General features: G+C 42.1%; 1 protein-coding gene across 1 annotated transcript in view; it reads left to right on the plus strand.

Moving 5' to 3' along the window:
* Arhgap20 (Rho GTPase activating protein 20) overlaps positions 1–21,513 on the plus strand; it is an 82,633-nt gene that overhangs the window by 2,697 nt on the left and 58,423 nt on the right. Inside the window, 1 exon segment of the mRNA XM_021172655.1 lies at positions 15,953–16,035. Coding sequence (XP_021028314.1) covers positions 15,953–16,035 — 83 coding nt within the window.

A 21,513-nucleotide genomic window follows, 5' to 3' on the forward strand; every position in this document is an offset into this window, starting at 1 on the left:
CCTCTCCCTCTCCCTCTCCCTCTCCCTCTCCCTTCTCCTCCCCTCTTCCTTTGTAAATGAAAGCCACCTCCTGTCACACTCTGGGCCTTCCACTTTATTGGTTGTCTTAGCATTCATTGTACTTGGCATTTTCTCCTCTGCTTATTTCTTTCTCATTACCTGCCTCCCTCCCAACTGTGTCCTCAAGACTAGAGTGGGTCCTGCTAGATAGCAGTTGTTTCATAAGCACTCCTTGGGTCATGGCAAGCAAGGAACAGGAGCAGTGTGGCCCCTATCCTTAGAATTTGCCTTTAAGAGAAGGATCAGCAAGCCTTAAAGAAACAGTAAATACTTGAGGTTTGCCAGCCTTAGGGTCTCTGCTTGCTTCTTCCTCTACAGCTCTGAAGTAGAATGGACACTTCCTAAGTGAGTGGGCTTGACTGTGCCCCAGCAGAATTTCACGTGTAGTGGAGATCAGCAGAACGGCTCATCAGATAAATACCCTTGCTGAGCAAGCCTGGGAACCTGAGTTTGATGCCCAGAACCCATGCTAACATGGAAGGAGAGAGCTGATTCCACCAAGTTGTCCTCTGGCCTCCACACACATAGCATGCAGGTGTGTGTATGTGCACATACACACACCATATACATCATACACACATGTAATAACAATATAAACATACCCTGTAGTTTGCTGCCCTCTGGTCTGAAGCATTTGTGTATTTTGGTTTGGTTTGGTTTGGTTTGATTTGATTTGGTTTGATTGTTTGTTTGTTTGTTTGTTTTTTCTGTGGGACCTGGTCAGGTGATGAGGCTTGATCATCTTTAGTGTCTGGTAGCCAGTAACCATATGTGCCTGTTCAGCTCCTGAAATGTGGCCGCTACCCTGAAGATTTTAACATCCCTCTTGAATTTTAATTGATAGACAGTAACCTCACATATTTAGAATTTATAAATCCAAGGTCTGATGTATGTATGCACTTAGAAAATGTGAATTTTCCCAAGAAATCACCTGTCTGCCTTATGTCATTATAGACTAATCGTGCATTTTCAGCTTAGGTAAGTGAAATCCTTTATTGTTATTTTTATTTTTGCCTTCCTTTCACTAGATGTAATTTTCATATCCACCTATGGTTATTTGTGTGTGCCTTTCATTGATGAGCCGTAAAGACTGAATATCTTAGCATGGGAGTTTCAGGTTTCATATACTTTAGACTTTGAGTTGTTTGGTTATACAAAATGAGATCACTCATGAGTGGCATTCAAATCTCAATATAAGATTAATTCATATCTCTTACATGCATAATCTAAAGATCATTTTGCTCATTGTTTTTAGTATGCCTGCATTTTGACCTCAGCCCATCACAGGATGTGGCATAGAATGTCCTTCTTCTGTCTTAATCAGCAAGCAGACAGTCTCCAAGTTTGAGGCAGTTTTGGATGCCAGGGTTGGGAACTAGGGATGTTGAGTCTATAGTTCACTTACCCGTTCCTCTGGCAATTACATTGCTTCTGCTTCTTGGCTGTTACTAGTAATGATGTTGAGAACCTTCGCTCACAATTCTGCATGGACCTATGCTTTGAGTCAGGGGCAGTAAATATCTAGGCATGGATTAACTAGGTCATATTTAGCCATATACTTGACTCTGAGAAAAACCAGTTGGGTTTTTGTTTGTTTGTTTGTTTTTTGTTTTTGGTTTTTTTTTTTTTTTTTGAGACAGGGTTTCTCTGTGTAGCCCTGGCTGTCCTNTTTTTTGAGACAGGGTTTCTCTGTGTAGCCCTGGCTGTCCTGGAACTCACTCTGTAGACCAGGCTGGCCTCCAACTCAGAAATCTGCCTGCCCCTGCCTCCGGAGTGCTGGGATTAAAGGTGTGCACCACCATGCCCGGCGAGAAATCTGGTTGCTTTATTCTGAAGTGATCTTACAGTTCCAATAGTAGTGTATGGTAATCCAGTTCCACACATGCTTACCGACACTGCTAGCATCTCTCTGTGGATCAGTCATCCTGACACTGCTAGCATCTCTCTGTGGGTCAGTCATCTTGACAGACACTGCTAGCACCTCTCTGTGGGTTAGTCATCCTAGGGGCATGGTGCAGTAGTACCTCTTCATCTGGATTTGCACATCCTCAGTGATCTTGTATTTACCAGCCACACATTATCTCTGGTTAATTATCTGTTTGAATGCCTGGCCAGCTTTCATTGGGTTGTGAGCTTTTTTATTACTGAGGTTTGAGAGTACTGTATACATTCTGGCTTCAAGTCCTTTATTGGGTATATGATTTTCAAAATATTTCCTGTCTGTCTATGATCTGTATTTTTATTTCTTTAGCCTTGTTTTTATAGGAACAAAAGTTCTTCACTGGGTGAAATCTAACTTGCTTTTTATTTTTCTTTAATTTGATTTTATCATAATTAACTTGAATTTAAATTTATATAGTGATGTTTATTCAGTGATAACAATATTGGATAGCAGGTCTAGAGGGGGAGCTTAAAAACTGTACCACAACAATTATTAAATTGTGTTATTAAATGGATCATTAAAATTCAATCCTGGTTTGAACAAATGTAAGTATTCAGATGGACCATTCTACACTGAGCTGTTGAAGGGAAGGCCTGTTTAAATTGCCCTTTAACTCTGAAAAGGACAGGGCCCATACATTAGAAGAGGATTTCAGAAAGGGTGAAATTAAATCCAGAGGTCCTAGGGTGGGTCTGTTTGAGCAGCTAGCCTGTAGGTGCACCACAGAAGTCAGTCTCTTTGCTTTATAGCTTTATTTATTGTTTTAACCTCAATAATTACATAGCTGAAAAGCTCACTTTTATTTGCTACACACAGGATACAATGATTTTTCAGAGAAAAATGTAGTCTATCTACCCTAGACGATAGACTCCTACATCCTGTCTTTGGGGGTTCCCAGAAGAACAGACAGTAAATCTGTGTAGTGGTTCCTAAAATAGAGCTCTCAAATGCACCTGCAGCACGCAGAGGACAACTTAAATTCTTCTGGAATAATGTGTTCTTGGGGGGTGTCCATATTTGTCCTTCACATCCCTGGAACAGTGGATGGAAGCCCATATCAGAGCCATGTCGGTGTTAGGAGTGGCTTGGGTCAGACTCCTGCATACTGCCCCTCGGCCTTCGCTTGATACTTAACAACTTTTTAACGAGAGCAGCAGGTATTGCGATAGGGAAGAAATGTATAGGCATAGAAAACCAGCCAAAGTAAAATAGTTTGGAAATAGTTGTAGCATCTCACATGTCGCAGCTGCGGTTATGAACTGTACCCTTTCCTCTTTATGCATTTTGTTGGGGGTCCAAATCTGTTTATAGCATTTGGTGGTAGAACACCATCAGCAGCAGCACCACCACCACTACACGCCAAGAGCTGACGACTTTAACCAAGCCAAGCGTATGTGTGGCACTCAGCCTTGAATGGAATGTCTTAATAGCAGGCTTTAGTTTTATTCTTCAGTACTGAGAAAAGAAAGCCCTTGCTTAAAACTGCGTCCTAGTGAGCCCTTCTCTGGTGTTACTCACAAAGTGAATTGCATAAAACCAACTAGGAAAGAGTCTTTGCTGCAGTCATGGTGGCCCCTAGGTAATGTTAGGTGAACACTGACTAATAGTGACCCCTGATGCAGCTATCACAAGCCTTCTTATTTTGTCAGCTCACTAGGTTTTGCACCTTGATGTCTGCCCCTTTCTGGTGTTTCATAGAAGGAAGACAGCTAGAGGTTCAGGAGCTGCTAAACAAGCTGAATGTCCGTGCTGCTCGCTTAGTCTTGCCTACTGTTGGAAAGCTTGGCATATCCTGCACGTAGACTATAGTTCGAAGTTCTGTGGAAATGCTCCAACTCCTGTGTCTCTGATAACGCCACTGTGGAAAGCGATGTGTGGAAAATGTCCCTGAAAGTTACATCAATAAACTTAGAAGTCTTGAGTCTGAGGGATTTTTTTTTGTTTGTTTTTGTTTTGTTTTGTTTTTGTTTTTGTTTTTTACCGTCCAGGGGTGATTCTTCAAATGTACCCCAATACTGGATTCTAACATAGCAAAAATAGTTAACTTTTTGTAGCTCTAAAATTTCATGTTATGATAAAATCAGTCAGATATGAAATGAGGCATCTTTTATCTGCATGCTTTTATTCAAAAGTGTGTGTGTGTGTGTGTGTGTGTGTGTTCACATGCAGAGGCTAGAAGTCTTCCTTGATGGCTTTCTGCTGGCTTTCTGCTACCTTGAGACAGTCTCTCACTGACCCCAAAGCTTGCCTTTCTATTGAGCAGACAGACTGGCCAGGCCGGGAGCTCATAGGATCTGCTGGTCCCAATGCCAGGGCTGCACACATAGCTGTGCTTGTCTTTATAGGTGATTGCTGGGGATCCAGACACAGGTCCTCATTCTTGCAGCCAAGCACTTAGCCATTGAGCAGTCTCACCAGTCCCAGTTAGTTAAATTTGCAGAGTGAGTCTCAGGAATGAAAATGGCAGTTACAGTGCATAACCCATAGAGACCTAAAGTGTTCTTGCATGGCCATCATCCTGAAATAAATAAAGATTGCAGGGAGGCGAGGCTTGCTCCCAGAGACTTCAGCTTTCTCTTGAGTTACAAATTAGCAGTCTGTGAGACAAACTGCAACACATTTGGTGACTGAAGAGGAGCAAGAAAGCTGGAAAGGAATCCCTTCCTATTAATAACTGAGGAGTCTCCATTCTTTCGTGGCTCTTGACCTTGTCAGGATGTGTTGAATTGATTGATTGATTGATTGATTGATTGACTGATTGATTAGTTGATTGATTGTAAATGTGTCATGTGTCACAACTTACTGGAGACATGTAATTATACAGCTGGCATTGTTTTTCAACCTTTGTGGACCCTAACATTTATTACTAAGTATTAAGTACTACCAAAAGCAGCTGTTTAAAGTCAGGTGTATAGACATATATATGGACATACACTCATTCCATATATATAGTACTTTGAAGACACACATGCATGCATGTTAGTGTGTGTGTGTGCGTACATACAGATACATCATTTTGTTACTTTGTGAAGTGTCTTGAAATACACCCATCATGTCTAAAATGCATCTAAAATAAACTTGTACTGTAGGAAAAGCTTGCTTTCTTGCTGTTTCTGTTGGGTCTCTAATGTTCAAGATTAGAATTCTAGGAGTCCCTGTATGTTTAAGACACTTAGAGAGAGCAGGCTCTCTCTGGTAGTCACAATTCTAATGTTTGTCTGAAACTAGGGTAGGGTAATCTTTAGATTTGTTCTTGTATGGAAGGCTCTGCCACAATCTGGAAGGCAGGGGAAGCAGCAAGGGTCCCTTACTGACTTCTGCCTTCCACCCCAACGGTGCTTGTAGGCAGCACAGCCCAGGTTATTTTTAAATTTTGTCTCAGCCTTATTTTCTTCAGGATAAGTTTAGCTTAGAAACATCCAGCCAACAGCAGAGGCAGCCCCGTCAGCACTGCGTGTCAATAGTGAGCTGAGCAGTCCTGACCTAATTTGACAGACACCTGTCACACGGTATAACTGGACATAAAAGCTGTTTTTAGATGTCTGGGTCACTCAAGAGGACTCTGGGAATGGGAAGTATGTGTCACCACATCAGCTCACAGATGAAGATCTAGAAAACCCAACTTCTCCACAGCCTGTGCTTTCCTGATTTACCTGGGGCCCATTTACAGCAAGGGGGCCCTAGTATTCCCTCTTCTCTCTCTCTAGTGGCCACTTTACACCGGAATGTGGAGAAGAACACTACTAGATGACACCAGACATACCCTGATGTGGTTCTGTTGATCATAACACCTTTTCCTTCTAAGTGTGGAAAATCAAGACTATGTTATAAGGTGAATCTTCCCAGTCATTGCAGTATGCCTCATACCTTTATTAAACCCTTGGCCCTCAGACAGGTGGGTATTGGAATAGCCCAACTGTACCTGTTTGTCATAGAGTGTCATGACTGTAAGAACAGCACCATTTTGTGTTGGCCACGATGTGAAAAACTTCAGCAGAACCTTGCTCTAAGGCATAAAGCGTCTATGGTCGACCTGTATACTTGAGTACTGCTTTTGAAAGGGAAGCGTGGCCAAAGGTTGAAGCTGGTGGCTTTGATAGAGACCACAGCCCAGCCAGTTCAAAAGCCCATTGGGATGATAGGACAGAATGCATTGTGGGTAGAGATGGAGGAAGAGGAAAAAGAATGTGTAAGGGAGAGTGTGATGTTCTCTCATTTATAGACACTACTGTAAGTCTTGAATGTGTGCCCTAATATCACAGTACTTTTCAGCTTGGGAATCTTTTATACATGCACACAGAGAGATGGGGCAGGAATTAGATCTATTTTAGAGAGAATCTGAGAAATTATGTCATGGAAGTAGGGCCCAGTGTCTGCTCCTTTATGTAGACTCTTGATTTGTTGTTGTTCTTCAAAACAATGGTTTTGAGGAAATAACAAAGAGCCATGAGTAAAAATGTTTCTATCCTACCATCAGAATGAACGTTAACCTTAGTCGTTATTGTGATGTTTGGTTGAGCTAAGAGTCCAGACTGATTCTGGATGGGACTGTTTATGAATATATAGAACATTATACTTAGCACAGGCTGAACTGACAATAGCTGGGAGTAGTATCACCTCACCCAGTGCTCAAAAGTTTGTTGTGATAGCAGGATCCAGAAGCAAGGTGCAAGGTTAAAAATAATTCTTTTCCCACTGCAGAGCCAATGTTTTTGAACTATAATTGTGCAGTGGCTTGAGTATGTCTCCACAAATAAATACTGCAGGCATGCAGGGAACGAGAGAGAGAGTTCACTGCTCGACCGAATCGCACAGACTCATCACAAAAGGATTAGTAGTCAAATTTGAGCCAGCTAGTTTGTAAACTTGATCTAGTATTTTTGTAGCTGTGAAGATCTGTAGTTCTTGAGACGATTCCCTCAAATCTCTCATTTTAATGTTGTTCTTGCTTGCTTTAAAAGCTCAAGGGTGATGTTAGCACCACTTCTGTAAAGTTTGAAATGTTTGATTTTTTTTTTTAATCTCTAAATAAACCATGAAAAGTTACAGTTTACCTCTACTTAAATCTTCCATCCTATCCCTTTCTTTTGATAGTATTTATTTATGTTTACTTATGGGGAAGGCTAAGAATGCCAGATTTGAACTCATGTGTAAGGTGAATAAAGCAGGGCCATAGCATTCGGTGGACATTCGACTAACATTCTAATGAGAACTTATGTGTAAGGTGGGCTTTTACACAGAGAGGGCTCCACCTATAGACCTTTGAAAAAGCCCTGTGGAGACTTATATCTATAGGGGTTTCTTTCCACATAAACATCAACAGAGTTTCAAAGAGTTTAAGTGGAGTTACCCTAGACCAGGGAGAGGGACAGCAGTGCCTCTCCCAGGCAGAATCAGCTAACAAATTAAATGTCTGATGCCAGGTAGGTAATTCCCTCTTATGAGTTGTTGATCAGTAAGATCTTATAGACACCACCACTGCCACTGCCACCCCTAAAAAAAAAAAAAAAAAACAAAGCATAATGACTATTGTGGTTGCTTCTGGCTACCCTCCAGAACTCGGTGGTAAGATCCTAGTGCCTCTGAGAGGGTGGAGGAGTAGAGCTGATGCTGGCCAGGAAGTACTCTTCCTCCTGGCTAGCTTTCACAGTGTTGGCAGGGTGCTCTGGACACAACAGAGGACAGAAGCAATCATCAGCCATGCCCAGCTGTGAACCTTGTGAACCACAATGACGACCGGCCTGACAACACATGCCCACTAGTGAAATTACAGCATGAGTGTTATGGGGGTAACCAACCATTTTCTGATTGAATTTAAGGCCTACCCTCGCAAAATGAGACTCATGTCTGGTTCCGTGAACTGTCCCATGAACTTGTGAATGCTAAGTCATAGGCCCTAATAGAAGCTCTACTAGCATTATCCTGCTAAGTGGACATAGTATCAGACTGTCTTCTAAATGCTCACCCTACATCAATAGGTTAGTGTGCGACTCAGCCCTCATCAGAGAACCTTCTTTCTGCGGAAATGACAATTAGCACAGAGGCATCCAGATGATCAACATGCAGAGAATAGAAGTCTAGAGTAGACATCCCAGAATGGGACATCTGTATAATACCCTTTCCTCCCAAGCCTCTGGGATCATCTTGGAAGAGAGTGAAAAAGATTGTAAAAGCCAGAGATGGTAGATGACTGCAGAAAAACAAACAAGCAAACAAACAAACAAAAATCCACAAGGTGTTTCTGGACATGCTACACATGAACTCAAACATCTGTGGTTGTATGCACAAAATCAAGCCAGACAAAATCCAACTATGGATGGGGGGGAGGGGGGTGTCCCTTGTCCCCTCCTAGCTGAGTGCCAACCAATGACTGCTAGGAAGGTTGGGCCCCTTTCCTTGAGTCTCCAGCAGGTGGCCCTGCCTTCATCCATGGCAGTGCTAAGTGGGTTCAATGGGGTTTGTGTCTGTTTTTGTTTTGCACATGAAGGCAGGAGGAAGTAGTATTGGGGCAGGGGAAGAGTTACAGGGAAGGAAACAGAGGCAGATTTGATAATATTTAAAATATTGAAATTAAATAACTTTTAAGAGAAGAAAAACACTTGTTAATGACCCAGCAGTATTTTCTGGAGAACACTAGAGGGATGTGTTCTTTGTTCCTCCCTTTACTGAATACATCTTTTTAAGCAATGAAACACCAAAACAATTAATAAAATGTTTTCTGAGTTGATGAAAAAGCCAGCTTGTTCCTTCAGCTGCCTGTTTGTAAATCGGTTTCCCTGCATAGGTACACTCACCACCTGATAGTCCTACGTGTAAGTAACCGTAACCACTGTTACCTAGCAACTTCTGATGACCTGCCATGCGTACACCTAAGGGAGTGGGTGACAGCAAACTCCAACAAGTAGTCAGGCCAGTTCGAGTTTCATACAGAGCCACCAAGCTCTCTACTCCTCCCATATAAAGAGCAGTCAGTTTTACATGTCCACATAGTATCCATTGGGTGGCTGTTAGAATATTCTCACTTCTGGTCCCAAATGAGTTTGCTGAGACAGAGCCTAGTGGTTTAGTGAACATGTAGTTAGATTTTTTTTTTCTTAAAATTTATCCTTTATTAAACGCACAATTGAAATGCTGTACAATTCTCCTGCCTCAAGTGTACAGTCATTGATTTCTACATTGGTTCTTTAATTATGCATTGGTCTTAGGGCATTGTAGCAATGTATTTTATATGTAAATCCCATTGGCACCTGTTCACTACCTGAATGAAAAACACACTCAGCCTTTATATTTTGATATACCTTAAACAGCGCAATAGCTGGGCCACTTCCTAATTGCCACAGGTTTAATCTACCTACCATTGATAATCCCAAGTTATCATTTACAAAATTCTTTATTCTACCCTGGCTTCCCTGGGTCCAGTTGGGCAGTGCTCTGGGCCACATTCTCCTGGTTCCTTCACACGGTTGCTATAACCGCCCTTCTCCTCTGCTCTTTTCAGGCATGGTGACTCCTCTCCTTCATCACTCCCAACGTGGGAGCGCTCTTTCTTCTCCTTTTCTGTTCCAAGCCCAGGAGTCCTAAAAGCTCTGCCTCTATCTGCCCTGCCCAGCCATTGGCTGCCAGCATCATTATTTACCAATCAGAACCAACTTGGGGCAGGTTCCCAGAAGCTACATGCAGGTACTCTTGTAGAGACAGTTTCTGGGGAACACGATTAGCATTCATAATACAAGCAGCTACGGGGCACATTGATTACCTCATAAAGAACTCACAGCTCTGAGTCATCTCCTTTCCCAAGCTCGGGACAAACCCTAACCTACAGTTCCTTTCTGTCAAACCTTTTGTTCTACACAGCTTCTATAAGTGGGATCCATACGACATGGGCCTTTATGACTGTCTCCCCTAAATTGGCATAATGTTTTCAAGTTTCAGACAGGCCGTGCCACAGTGCCTATTAGTACTTCTTTTATTACCAAGTAATATTTCAGATGTAACATGAGACAATGGGCTTCCTGATTCTTAAGCGTGGGTGTTTCCATGATGCTGCGGTGAATGATGGCGTGCGAGCCTTTGTATGACCATGCATCTTCACTTCTCTTGAGGGGATATACCTTGGCGTGAATGGCAGGATCATTCACGTGGTTAACCGATTGCGGGGCTTTGTACTCTCTTCGAGAATAACTGTTCTAACTTGGAACGAGACAGCAGTGTGTAAGAGTCTGGTGTCTCCGTTCTTCATATTGGCATCCCCGTGTGCATAAAGCGGTAGCTCACCGTGGCTTTTATTTCCCTGGTGGCTAATGGTGTTGAACAGTTTTTCATGTGTATTCATGTCTTCTCAGAAATCATATCTTTCACCTTATTTCCACTTGGGTAATTGGCCTCTATGACTGAGTTCTAATAGCTATTTACATATTCTAGGTATGAGTCACTTAACGTAGGTATAGTTTACCGTCCCCGTTCTGTGCAAGCATTCAGTGTGGACAGTACACAGTCTACCAGTTTTGTTCTTTCGTTGCTTGTGTTTGCGGTGTTACATGAAGAAGCAGCTGGCTGTCTCATTGAAAGTGGCCGAGATGGCTTGTATTTTGTAGGGTTTTTATAGTCACTCCTGCTTTTTGTCACTTTTGAGTCAGTTGTTATGTGGCATGAGCTACAAACCCAACTTCATTTTTTTGCATGTAATTATCCAGTTATCCTGGCACAGTTTGTTGATGGCTAATAAATTCTTGCTAAATCATTAGACAGATATTTGCCAAGGCGCATCAAGTGATGGTAGCAGGGTGTGTAAGGATAGCTTCCAGTGGACAGGAGTGTTGCTTGTCTTCTAGTTCCTTCACAAATGCCCTCATTTCACAGAATCTGTTAAAGATGCTTCCTCCCTCCCTCCTTTATTCCCTCCCTCCCTCGACTGCTTGCTCCCCCCCCCCTTCCATTGGGACCTCACTGTGTAGCCTTGGCTAGCCTCTAACTCACAGCCATCTTCCTATTGAGGCTCTCAAGTACAGGGGTTACAGGTGTGAGTACTATGCCTTGGCACGCCTCTCTCTCTCTCTCTCTCTCTCTCTCTCTCTCTCTCTCTCTCTCTCTCTCTCTGTGTGTGTGTGTGTGTGTGTTTGCACTAGTCTCGATGTGGTAAATGACCAGGCTTTAAAATTCACATCACCCCTTCTGCTGTTTATTAACTACAATTTATGCCGATGTTACACTAAGCTTGGGAATGCAAATTCGAGTTTCAATAAATAATTGCTGAAGAAAGCGGGCACTTTTGGAAGAGGAGGTAGTCCCTGTTGTCTGGAAAGGGGCAGACAGATGCCACAACAAAGGCTGTACAACATTTGCAGAGCACATTAATTGAGGTGGGAACACCGAGGGTCGGATGTCCGATGGATTCCGCTGATGGCAATAGCTTAGGGTGGGAAACATCGCTGAAGCTTTGGGTTATTTTGGAAATACAAACCAAAACATGAATTACATGCTTTTCATTCTCATCTGCAGTTCTGACCTCTGCCCATTTGCTCTTGGGCGGAATAGTTCTTTTGACCTGCCAAACTAAATATAGCTTCAGAGGAGACAGCATTAAAAACCAAAGCTTTCTTTTGTCCCTAACGTGCATCCCATGCCTAGCCAATACGTGGCTGCTTGGAAAGAGGAACAGGTTTGAAAAGATAGTCACAATTTTTTATTACAGTTTCTTTTAAGATATTATCCTATTTGGGGATAATGGAGTAGACAGAGAATACTATTTCATGTTTGTTTGATTTTTTAGCAGGCCCCAAATTCTTGTTAATTTTGGAGCTGCTTCACCCTGAAAAAATGCTATCACATGAAGCTCATGTCCCAAAGATGTATACAATTGCTTTTTTATGTATAGTTTATGCATTTTATAAAAATAACTACCTTCTTTCTCTTTGAATATCTTAATTTATTTTTTAAGATAAACGGTGAGCTTTAAAAGAAAAATATTTCCCCTCCAGCTTGCATCCACTGTGATGTCACATTGCTCTAAACATCAAACGCTTAAATTCAGAAAAGAAGAAAATAGTAAGAAACTGGATAGTAATTTGTCAGTTAACAAAACATACAGTGTTTGCAGTTTACTCACAAAACCAGGAGCCATAATTAATCTCAGAACAGCTGTAAACATTGCTGGCCTAGTGCAGCCTGGCCTGACAAGCTCGCACTGCTACAGGTTTACAAAGGAATCCGCTCTCGTCTTATTCCAACCTGCCCAGTTCCATGTCCTTCTAGACAAATAGGAAGTCCAAGTTCTCATTGCCTGAGTGAAGGAAGGTCAGTGGCTTCATGTCAAAGCCCCCATAGGCCTTTGGCTTTCCCACGTAAGGGACAGAGATCTGTGGCTCTGAATGAGTAACACCTACTCCAGTATACTTTGGGTTATATCGGCCACTCCTGAGGCTTTCATTAATTGTGGGCAAAGTGAATCCTGTAAATCGTAAATGGTTCATATGATGCTTTTCCTTTCTTTTTTTTTCAATTCCAGGTAGAATATCAGAAATAATAACATTGAATGACTTAAGAAACTGTGTAGTTCAAATGTTCTTGTTTCCTAGACAGTAGGAAGCCATAGAAGGGATCGAATTGTCTTGGCTCGTATGACTTTGTTGGCGTAAGGTCTGACTCTAAGACTTCAGTCAGTAGTGGTATTCTCTCTGTGATCTTGTTGCATCCCCTTCAGTATGAATCTAACTGGGTGAGGTGGATAGAATATAATCACTGTATCTAAGAATGTTCTTTTATGTGGTTTCCATGAAAAAGAATTATTTAAAATACCTTTACAAAGGAACATATGTCACTGGGGTATTTTTTGTTGTTTTTCGTTTTTTTAATTACCCATGTTCATGTTTTAATAACTCTCAGGAAGATGTTCTTAAATCACACAGGTTTTTGTTTTGGGGGTGTTTTGTTTTGTTTTGTTTGTTTTTTGTTTTTGTTTTTGTTTTTTCGAGACAGGGTTTCTCTGCGTAGCCCTGGCTGTCCTGGAACTCACTTTGTAGACCAGGCTGGCCTCGAACTCAGATATCTGCCTGCTTTTGCCTCTCAAGTGCTGGGATTAAAGGCGTGTGCCGCCACCACCCGGCTAAACATTAGTTTTTTAATGAATTCATTTCAGGATCTTTGAAATTCTGTGGAAAAAAATTAGCTTGCAGCTTTTGTGAGTTTAAAATTACACATTAGCCCAGGTTACCCTCAAATCTCCTTCCACGAGTCTTTCCCATTCCACCCTGCCTTGTTCTTAAAATGGATGCTCATTTCCTATGTGTAACAGGGCTGCACTACCATGGAAACATCTATTTCAAAATAAAGAAGCTCGTTGTTATGGGGTTTAGGATTTTTGTTTGTTGTTTGTTTGGTGTGTGTGTGTGTGTGTGTGTGTGTGTGTGTGTTCTTCACATTTCAAGGCTCTCCCAATTCTTTCCAAATTCTTGATCAAGCCGGAATGCAGAGTTCAGAATTAGAAACCATCTACAGGTGAGGAACTGCTCTAGGACTTAAGTTTGCTGATAGTAATGGAGAGGCCCCAGAGGCGACCCCACAGATAAGGTCAGCGAGTCCTCAAGGTCACACAGGTGGCAAGGGGCTCCCTCCAGTAGGGCCAGCAGATTTGCTTACATTTCGAATTTCACAATAACAAAAATGAGCAAGGGTGGGGGGGCAGATGGGGGACAAGGGGGTCAAGACAAAGCCAGAAGAAAGGGAGTCATGAAAAAAAGTCTGAAACGGCTCTGATGACATTAACAGCCTGCACCTTTCTTAGTAAAACCGGCTCTGTCTTCTAGTACTGAGGCTGCTCATGCAGGAAGACGGTAGTTGCAGCCTTGGGATGTCAGATTGATGTGACTAATGGACACGGGGAGGTGGGCTTTGAACACTGTGATGTATGAGCTCCGTTGTTGAAATTGCTACAGTTGAGGATCTATATGCTATTCCTGTGAGGAAGGCACCAAATACACACACCATGCAGACTTGGTTTCCCTTTGTAACCTGGAACCTGTTACTGGTTCATGGTCAATAATAATGCCTGACCCAGGAGTCTGGGAGTCTCCATTTCTTAATCCCATTTGTTTCCTGGTCTTTGTTGTTCTGTGTAATTGCTTCAGCTGCCGTGTCAGATGTGTTTGAGAGATATGAGGAGAGAGCATCCACGTAGGAGACAAAGGATTGGTGAAGTAGCCCCAGTAATAAGTCCAGGGCAGCAGTGACAGCAATAATTTGGGAGGTCCCTGTGAACATGATGAATTTGGGGAGTAAGAATTGTAATAAAGAAGTGTATCATCCAACTAAAGGATGATTCTTCTGCCCCTGTGTTAGTATCTTAAGTTTTATTTACTAGCTAAGAAAGGGTTAATTCTTTTGTGAGACACACACACAATGAGATGCTGACCCTGAGCCGGCAGCTAGTTAGTTTTGTATGGTTACTACGACAGCCATGTCCGGTTCTCAAACATGGGTGTTCCAAGCTCTTGGGTAAGTCCGATCCTGGGCCGTGCTGGGAGGAGGATAGCAGGAAGGGTGGCTTGTGTCGTGTGGCCTGAAGTTTAATCATGGCTGTTTGTGATTTCTGTTAACTTTACCAGTCTCTAGAAGCAGGCTCTCTGAGTGTATCCACAGCTATTTGCATCTATAGTCTTTAATTAGAGAATAATTATCTGGATAACTCAAGTTGAATAGATTCTCATTCGCCACCAAATTTTCAGTTATTAAAAATAGAGAACTTGAAGTATCAAAGCCTATCTTGCTCCTTATAAATTATCTAAATAGAGAATGGATTTTTCTTAAGAGGTAAAGTACCCATGTGTGTGAATATCTGAATGTAAAATAGAGTTGATTCCATGTCTACTAAGAGTCTGTGGCTGCGGTGGAGAGATGGCTCAGTGGTTAAGGATTCTTGATGCTCTTGCAGAGGACTGGGCTTCAATTCTCGGCACTTACACGGTGGCTCACAACCACCTGTAACCCCAGTTCCAGCGGATCTGAGGCTCCCCACCCTCAGGCCTCCACTGGTACTACATGCATATGGTGTACAATAGGTACATGCTAACATAGACTCATACACATAAAAATAGATAAACCTTGCACAAACAAAAAAAGGACCTATTCACTCTGGCTTGGGCTTTAACGGATACTCCTTTCCTTTATTTGACCTCCACTGCAGCTTTGTTGAGAACACGCGATCACCATGAAATGGAGTCAAAAGTGTATCTCCCATTATAGCTTGGAATATAAATGAAAGGGTTCATGTCTGTCTAGCACAGCAGTCCCCAGCCTGTGGTGCCTGACCCCTTGGGGGTAGAACAACCTTTCACAGGGTTTGTATATCAAATATCCTGTATACAAGAGATTTACATTACAGTTCACTACACAGCAGCAAAGTTACAGCTGAGAATTAGCAATGAAAATAACCTTATGGTCGGGGCTCACCACAGCATGAGGAGCTACAGTGAAAGGTCACAGCCTGAGCAAGGCTAAGAACCACTGACCTCGCAGCATGTATAGATAAAAGGCTATGGTGGGGTTTCTTTCCTTTTACTTTTCTTTTTTCTTTTTAATTCCCTGGCAATAAAAACTGCCTGTACCTCACTCATGTTAATACTGTGGTCCTAGTCCACTGTGGTGGTGCACGCCTTTAATCCCAGCACTTGGGAGGCTGAGGCAGGCGTATTTCTGAGTTCGAGGCCAGCCTGGTCTACAAAGTGAGTTCCAGGACAGCCAGGGCTATACAGAGAAACCCTGTCTCAAAAAAACCAAAAAAAAAAAAAAAAAAAAAAAAAAATACTGTGGTCCTAAAGGTGGCTGCTTTAGATCTGTAACAGAAGTTGTAGAGTCTTTGATGGTCAACGTGAAATTCTGCTGAATTGGGTTGAAAACCAACATTTAATTCCTTCATGAGCCATCTGGTCATTATTTTGATTTTTCCCCCCTCAACAGAAAATGAAAACACTCGCAGAAAGGAGGAGAAGCGCCCCGTCCCTCATCCTGGACAAAGCCTTACAGAAGCGGCCGAGCACCAGGTGAGTGCAGGTGTCATGTCACAGCTGCCCCACCCTACATGGAGGAGGCTGCGTCATCTGATGAGGTTTTTCAGGTCATCTTTTAGTAAGTGTGAAGGTTGGTTGTCGGCACCAGCATTTTCTTGGTGATAGGAATTGTGACCTGTGACATTCTTTCAGAAGAGATAGATGGTTTTAGAGGTAGAGTGTGTACCCAGTTGCTTTACAACCAAACTGAGTGACTTTCAGTACAACACAGCTCATGTGTCCAAGCACAAAGGGTCAGTGTTTATCTGGATAAATTAGAAATCCCAGTGTTGAAAATTGAATGTCTGCATTATACCCACATATGTGCTTGCTTTTGATCACAGTGTAGTACCTGTGCATGGATATGGTAATCTTTTCCCAATTACATTTATGAGTAAATAAACAAACCACATTAAGATTATTTTCTTTAAAAGGTTGGTGTTACAGACTTTATTGTAAATTAGTAACGAGGCTGGCTATTAACCATTTCATTTATTAAGTCTAAATAATTTTTTAGGAGGATTTTTTAAAAGTCTTTTATAATGTGTGTAAATTTAATTGATATTCAAGCACTAATTCAAGGTTTGGGTTTTTTTTTTGGTTTTTGTTGTTTATTTTTTGTGCACGCGCATGTGTGTCCCATATCCGCATCGATGCATCTGTGCATGTGTGTGGAGGTTGACATTAGGTGTGGTCTTCCTTTTTACTGTTATTGGGGTTCTGATTAATATTTTATAGTTATGTTTACATGTCATTTTACAGTACAAAAGGAGAAGTTAAAATAGATAGGTGTGTTTATGTAACATAGACGATTCATGTAATAAAGGGCATGTGGTTTAGTTATCAAAAACCATAAATAGAAAGAAACAGACAAATGGCTAGCCAGAAACCACATCCAAGCAATCAGAGACAGAAGCTACGATTTTGTTATTGTATTATTGTTTGTTTGTTAGAAAGATCCTGTTTCTCTAAGAGAAAGAGAAAGAGAGAGAGAGAAAGAGAGAGTCTAATTCAATGGTTTTTGACCTCTCTAATGCTGTGACCCTTTAAAACAGTCCCTTGTGTTGGGGTCATTCCCCAAACATAGCATTATTCCATTGTTATTTTGTAGCAATAATTTTTCTACAGTTATGAATCATACTATAAATATCTCATTTACAGAGTATCTGATATGTGACCCTCCTCCCAATGAGTCCCAGCTCACTGCCTGAGAACCACTGGTCTAATTGGATGGCTTTGTTTTGTTTTGTTGCCCACAGAATCAGGAGGCAAGGCACCAGTGCCCAGTTGCATCATACTTATGTGAGCTTAGCTAAAGTCAGCTGTAGCCACCCAGGAAGTATTCTCACGGGCAGAGAGCTCGAGAGCCAAGAGAGGCCAAAATGCAGCCAGATACTGGAGGTAGCATGTAGGAAGAGAGAGGGCTAAAGCAATGCAGGGAGTGGAGATGAGAACAGAAAGTGGCATAGGAGCTTGACTCTCAGAGAAGATGTCTTCAGCCCTGACCACTGGCCTCCGATCACTTAAGTATGCTGCGGATTGATGATGCAATTGACGAGCTAGACAAAAGTCAACACAAGCAGACAGGCCTGCTCTACTCACTCAGAGCCTAACGGAAAGCTCTGTGCATGGAAAGAACAGTCCCTGAAGCATCAGAAGTACAATTGTAGCATCAGGGCATCTAGCTGAACACAGACTTCATTGCAGAAGCCCTTCTCATTGGGAAGGCCCGTGCATGTAATGTGTTCGAATAACTAAGACCAGCAGCTAGCCTCCCCACCTTCCAACCTGTAGATACTGATAGGAAAGACAGGCCCAGGGCAGGGAGGAGCCTTCTCACTCCACCTGGGACCATAGTGCCTTCTCTTTTGTTGTATTGCTTATGCTTGTCATTGAATTGTTATTACTTTCTTACTTTAGTTGTTCTGTTGTGTTTTTAAATGTGTAATCACCAGAAAGTGCTTGTGATTGTCCTATCTCTATACCTACTCAAAAGTATTTCCTCATATGCCTTATGATACATTATATATTATAACTATATTATATACTTTCCATCTCATTATTACTCATTCTTCCCCCATCTTCCCCATTGTAAGTTCATTTCACTAATTCACTATTAATAGCCTTGGTTCTAAAGTACATTTTATAAATTGTATTTTCCCACATCAGTACCAGGACCCCACTGTCTCTGAAGCTTGTTGGGGAGACAAGTGTCTCCTACTACACATCAACACTGCGCCTGCTGCTGTCAGCTCATTATGTGTGTCTCTGCAGTGGTCTATTCCTCCTAAGTAGCCATAGGTAAAAACTCCAAGTGGAGACAGCTCACCAGTAGGACCCATAATAAAACAAAGGAAACTAAAAGAGGGGAAACGTAGAAGGATAAGCCTGGAGGACACATCCTCCCAAAAGATACACAAAGCACAACCAATAAACACACAGAGAGATGAGAAACCTCCACAGGCTCACAAGCGCTAAACACCACATACCAAGGATAACTGAAATCTCAGAGAACAACATCAGAACACTACCTGTGAGAAGGATTGATGACTGTCAAGAGAACTCAGGTGGATGTGTCTGAAGTCAATCCAGGACCTGGAATGGGAAGCTTCCACAGAGGATGAACTGGCCCGTGAGGAGAAATTCAAAATCATGGAGGAAATTTCAGAAAGGAAATTGAGACCCAACCAGAGAATCTGTGTAAACAAATTCTAAAAATGGAAGAGTCATCAAATGAACACAGTGGAAAGGATCGCCCAGAAACCAAGGAGAACAGATTTCAGAGGTGTAGAGTAAGGTCCAGACAACAGTCCACTCTAAGACATGTGAAGAGTGAGCTGAGGAGCACTAGTGGATTCCCGGAACCTCTGGAATAGGTTCAAATGCACAGACCTAACAACTCACAGAGCAGACGAAATAACATCTTTGGACAGGAGCAGTTTATTCAATGAAATTTTAGCAGAAAATTTCCCAAACCTAAAGAAAAAAACAAAACGGATATCCAAACACAAGAGGTATTTTGAACCCAAATAAGCCCAAGTAGTCTGTCACATTGGTTCTCAGTCTGTGGGTCATGACCCTTTGAGGGGTCAAAAGACCCTTCCACTGGGGTCACATGTCAGAGATCATATATTTAATTACAATTCATAACAGCAAAGTTATAGTTAGAAAGTAGCAACGCAATAGTTTTATTCGTTGTGGGGTCACCACAGCAGGAAGAACTGTATTAAAGTAATGGGTCCCAGAATGAGGAAGGTTGGGAGCCACTACGTTACCATGTACCACGATCAAAAATCTCAGAAACACAAAACAAAGAAACAGTAATTAAAAGCTACAGAGAAAAACTGCCAAGTCACATTCAAAGGCAGAAATGGCAGATAACAAAACAAAGAAACAAACAAACCTCTCATTATCCTTTTCCCTCACAAGAAAAGCATTAGTTCATGCCCTGGAAGTAGGTGATCCTCAGCTAAGATCTCTATATCCAGCAAGGTTATCCCTTAAAATTGAGAGGGAAATGGAAATGGAACAGAAGATAAATACAAATTAAGGTAACTTATCACAGCCAAAACAATAGTGCAGAAAATACTTGAAGCAATACTAGTAACCCACGAAAGAGCAAAGATAGTGCTATCCATGGAAAACAAACATTTCACAAGAGGAATGGCAGAGGAGAGCCAGGAAGGATTCATTCATTTAGCACAGTGAGCCAGAAAGCCCTTGGTACTAACAGGTAGGCAAGAAGAGAACTGTTGCTCGTCCAATCAGAACATGGGGCACAGAAACTGTAGGAAATAGCAGAGCCCTCTCAATGAATGGCGTTGAGTGCAAAGAGCCCTAACCCATCAGTCAAAAGGCACACAGTAACTAATTAGATTAAAAAGCAAGCCCTCACTGTCTCTCGTCTCCAAGAATCGCAGCTTTCTGGATGGAAGTCAGTCTAGCAAGTGCATTAAAGCCATGACCAGGCTGCTGTGGCAGCTGTCATGGTTGGTGAGTGGGCTCCTCAGTCACTGATCAGGGATGGGAAAAAGCCACCACATCGTTTGCTTGCTTGTTTTTTGAAACAGGGTTTCTCTGTGTCACCCTGGCTCTTCTGGAACTCCATCTGTAGACCAGGCCGGCTTTGAACTCACAGATCCACCAGGCTCTGCCTCCCAAGTGCTGGGATTAAAGGTGCACACCACCACTACCCCACATGGAAACGATTCAGCTAGAGTGCACATGAGCAATTTTGAACATTTTTCACATCATGTGTCAGCACTCCCAGTTTTCTAAAAGAAACACTGAAAAGCATGAGAGGTCAGCTGGGCCCCAGGGTGGTAGCAGTGAGGAACTTCTGTACCCAACACTCATATTTACATCAGTCTTCCAAACTAAAATTGAACCCTCCAGAGCTAACATGCCATAGATGGAGTGGATCCCACACACAGCTAGAGAATATTCTCTTAGCAGTGAGGGGACACACATTCTTGCCAGTGGCCCATGGAACATTCTCTAAAATAGTTACATTAAAGACTACAAAAGCGATCTTCAACTAATACAAACAAATTAAAGAAATTCCTTGTGTCATATCAGGCCATCATAGAATAAAACTAGAAATCTGCAGTAAGCAAAAAAGAAAACACACACAAACACACAAACGCACACGCACACAAACTACACAGCTTGGAGACTGAACAGTACACTTTGAGCAAAGAATGAGTCATTGAAGAAATCTAGGAGGAAATATTAAAACTTCTGAAAGCAAATCAAGATGATAGCAAACCTACTAGAACTGGGACCAGCCAGGAAACTTCCAGAAGGAACATGAATAGCCACAGGTGCTCATGGTTTTGGTTTAAAAAAAAAAAAAAAAAAAAAAAAAAAAAAAAAAAAGAAGGAGGAGGAGAAGAATGATGTCAGGAGCTATGGAATCAGGAAGCCAAACACAAACGTGGTAAATGGAAAGAAATAAGAAAGGCTAAGGCAGAGAGGGGTCTTTAGAAAGAGAGACTGGCGGGTGAGCGTGTGTCTCCAGTGGGGAAACGGAGGGCGGTGAGCTCACCTCCCCCTTTCAGTCTTGTGGGAGTGAGAATCCTCAGCCAACACTTTTCTGTTCTTCAGAAACGATCAGACAGGTCTGTCCCTGGTGCAGTGTGCTGTTTCTTGTGACATAATCTGGGGATCCTTAGAAGGATGTATTTGTTCTAGTGGACGTTGACAGGGTTGATCAAGTCTAATTTTGTTCTTGCAGAGTGGCACATCCACTTGATTTCTTCTTTCCTGCTTGACTTGATCTGTTCATTGCAGTTACAAATCAGTCTTATCTATCCTCTTTTTCTTTAATCTTTATTTATTTACTTTTATGTATATAAAAGTACACTGTCACTGTCTTCAGACACACCAGAAGAGGGCATCAGATCCCGTTACAGATGGTTGTGAGCCATCAGGTGGTTGCTGGGAATTGAACTCAGGACCTTTGGAAGAGCA

The sequence above is a fragment of the Mus caroli genome, chromosome 9 (genome assembly GCF_900094665.2).
Source record: "Mus caroli chromosome 9, CAROLI_EIJ_v1.1, whole genome shotgun sequence".
Lineage (NCBI taxonomy): Eukaryota > Metazoa > Chordata > Mammalia > Rodentia > Muridae > Mus > Mus caroli.